Below are 2,331 nucleotides of genomic sequence, written 5' to 3'. Positions count from 1 at the left end.
TGCCCGAACCAACAGAGCAAATCGTCATCAGCGTAGGCTGATCACGTGAAAGCGTCCTCGACTTTCCCATGTAGACCCTGACCTGAAATAGGCTACGCGATCTGCGCTGCGGAATGCACAACAGCCTCGGATTGTCCCCCGGCTCCTCATACTGCCAGTGTTTCTGTCAAGTGTATTTTGGGTCGCTGCCTTCTGGACTGCTCTGGCACGTTCGAGGTAGGTTTTAGTCGGAACTCTCCGGATATGTAGCTTGTCTCATTCAGTACTGCCTGGATGAGGATTTTTCCTTTTGTGTGGACTACCAAATGGCATGGAAAGAAGGCACCATGTGCCAATGGAGACTTCCAAGGACTTATCAATGATTAGTTGTCATCAGGCTGATCAGACTCTCTATCACGGATCGTATATCTTCACTTGCCATCGGATTACTCAGGATGCGCAGTGATAATTTTCATGGAAGTTTAATCAACTTAGTTGATTCACTTTCATAATGGTTTATTCTTTTTCGTCTTAAAGGAACGCAGTTGTGTTACCACCGATCATTTAACCTCTAATCAACAAACGATGCACAACTTCGTACTTCCGCCAGACCTGGACCACTCAACGCATAGTGTTGAACGCAACGTCACCGTCTAGCGAAACGTGTGCAACACTGGCTAGACCCATCCGGCCGGACCGTTTAGTGTGCCATGCATGAGCCGAATTGGCCCCATCACATCATGTACTCGTAAGTGAGGGTTATGGAATAGTCAAGTTTAGTTGCAAGATGGTCTAGTCAAGACCTGAGTCACCAGTTCGGGCACAATCACACAAACACCCGGGAGTCCCGGGTTGAATCACTTGGCTGAGACTGCTCGTAGGCCGACCTGCGGAGGTAGTAGTAGTAGTAGTAGTAGTAGTAGTAGTAGTAGTAGTAGTAGTAGTAGTAGTAGTAGTAGTAGTAGTAGTAGTAGTAGTAGTAGTAGTAGTAGTAGTAGTAACAGAAGTTATATAGCGACGCCAAATACGAGGTAGGTACTTCGATATCCGCGATCCGGATGATAAGTGGATCAGGATTAAAATTGGTAGTGGCGCGCTGATTGTAAGTCAGTTCGAGCTCTCTCTGTGTAAGCGTCCCTATAGATTCTTCCTCCCGGAATCTGGCACAGATTCTGCGTCTCTGAGGAGAGCCCCTCTCTTCAAGCTGTGAGGCTCTTCACCAACGAACCTAAGTGGACCGCTTACCCACGTCAAGGTAGTAGTTGTAGTAAAATGGATAGGCCTTGAACTTCTACAGGTTCCCTCGACAAAGATGTGATAGAGGCTGCTCGGGATGATTATAATAATACGAGGATCGTCAAGATAGCTGCGTGAAGAGACCATCTCGACTGATCGATGTAATTATTTTCATGTTGGCAAAAATTGCGATGATTTTCTTGACTTTTCAGTGAAGAATTTTCACCACAACAGCGTTTTGAGTCGAGTCTATCTGGTACAGTAGAATAAGCGTTGCTCAGTTATTGCCCTTTCCGACAACGGTCTTTAAGAATGAGTGTATAATAAGCACAATCCCGTCGATAACTAACCGCTGTAGTCAGTATGTATGTACACGTTGCCCTTGCGTTAACTATGTGAGCAGATCCGATTCGCCCAATATGAGTTACGGAACGTGAAGTAATGAACACAATTTTCAACTTTTCGCCGGCAATTCCATCGTAAAAGGCTTTCTTTGCATTATGCAGCCCGTAGTGCTACACACTACCACGAGCCTCTAACATTAGGTCCTATTGTTAGGGGCTCGTTCTAAGTTAGTAACTATTCCGGACCAGTTACTAACTTAGCAGCTCGATAGAATCGTATAGATATCGGCACATCGTTATATGTGAACCCATCTCCAGGGCTGGATACAGTTGTTTCTCAACAAGGTATTGGTTCCCTCCAACTTCCACTGCTTTCTGGAGCTCCCCCTCCACCACCAGAAGGCAATACGACAACTGATGGGTCGAACACGTATGCCTCTACAAGGTGAAATAATTTAGTTCATCATCACTGAGCGTTACTTGCCGTCTTACCCGAACACTTCCCATGGAGAGTCATGGCCTCCAGTAAAGGAGGGATCTGTGGTTATTGGTGACACCCTCCCAGCACAGCGTGCGTATGCTGGGGCATGCCTGACTCCGGGGGAGATATACCTAGTGATTCGAGTGATCACGATATTCCAAGATGATGGTGCATCATCATTGTCCCAATCCCCCGTAGCACACAATGTGTCTTCATCGGGTGGCGGAACCCCTCAGCAAAGCTTATGATGAGGATAGTCTATATCGATTAAGTATAAAGAGCCTGCTGCCT

General features: G+C 46.5%; 1 protein-coding gene across 1 annotated transcript; it reads left to right on the top strand.

The window, feature by feature from the left end:
* Positions 1–1,010: 1,010 nt before the first annotated feature.
* On the top strand, positions 1,011–1,353 carry Pmar_PMAR015692 (acireductone dioxygenase, putative; the record flags this gene model as incomplete). The annotated part of the gene is made up of 3 exons (XM_002776127.1): positions 1,011–1,081; positions 1,123–1,234; positions 1,277–1,353. Coding segments are annotated over 3 exons (260 nt in total), but the record flags the coding sequence as incomplete, so codon positions are not given.
* Between the last annotated feature and the right edge of the window lie 978 nt (positions 1,354–2,331).

This window comes from Perkinsus marinus, assembly GCF_000006405.1.
Source record: "Perkinsus marinus ATCC 50983 genomic scaffold scf_1104296954244, whole genome shotgun sequence".
Classification (NCBI taxonomy): Eukaryota; Perkinsozoa; order Perkinsida; family Perkinsidae; genus Perkinsus; species Perkinsus marinus.
Note: the sequence above shows the minus strand (reverse complement) of the source record. Positions and strands in the feature narration are given on the sequence as shown.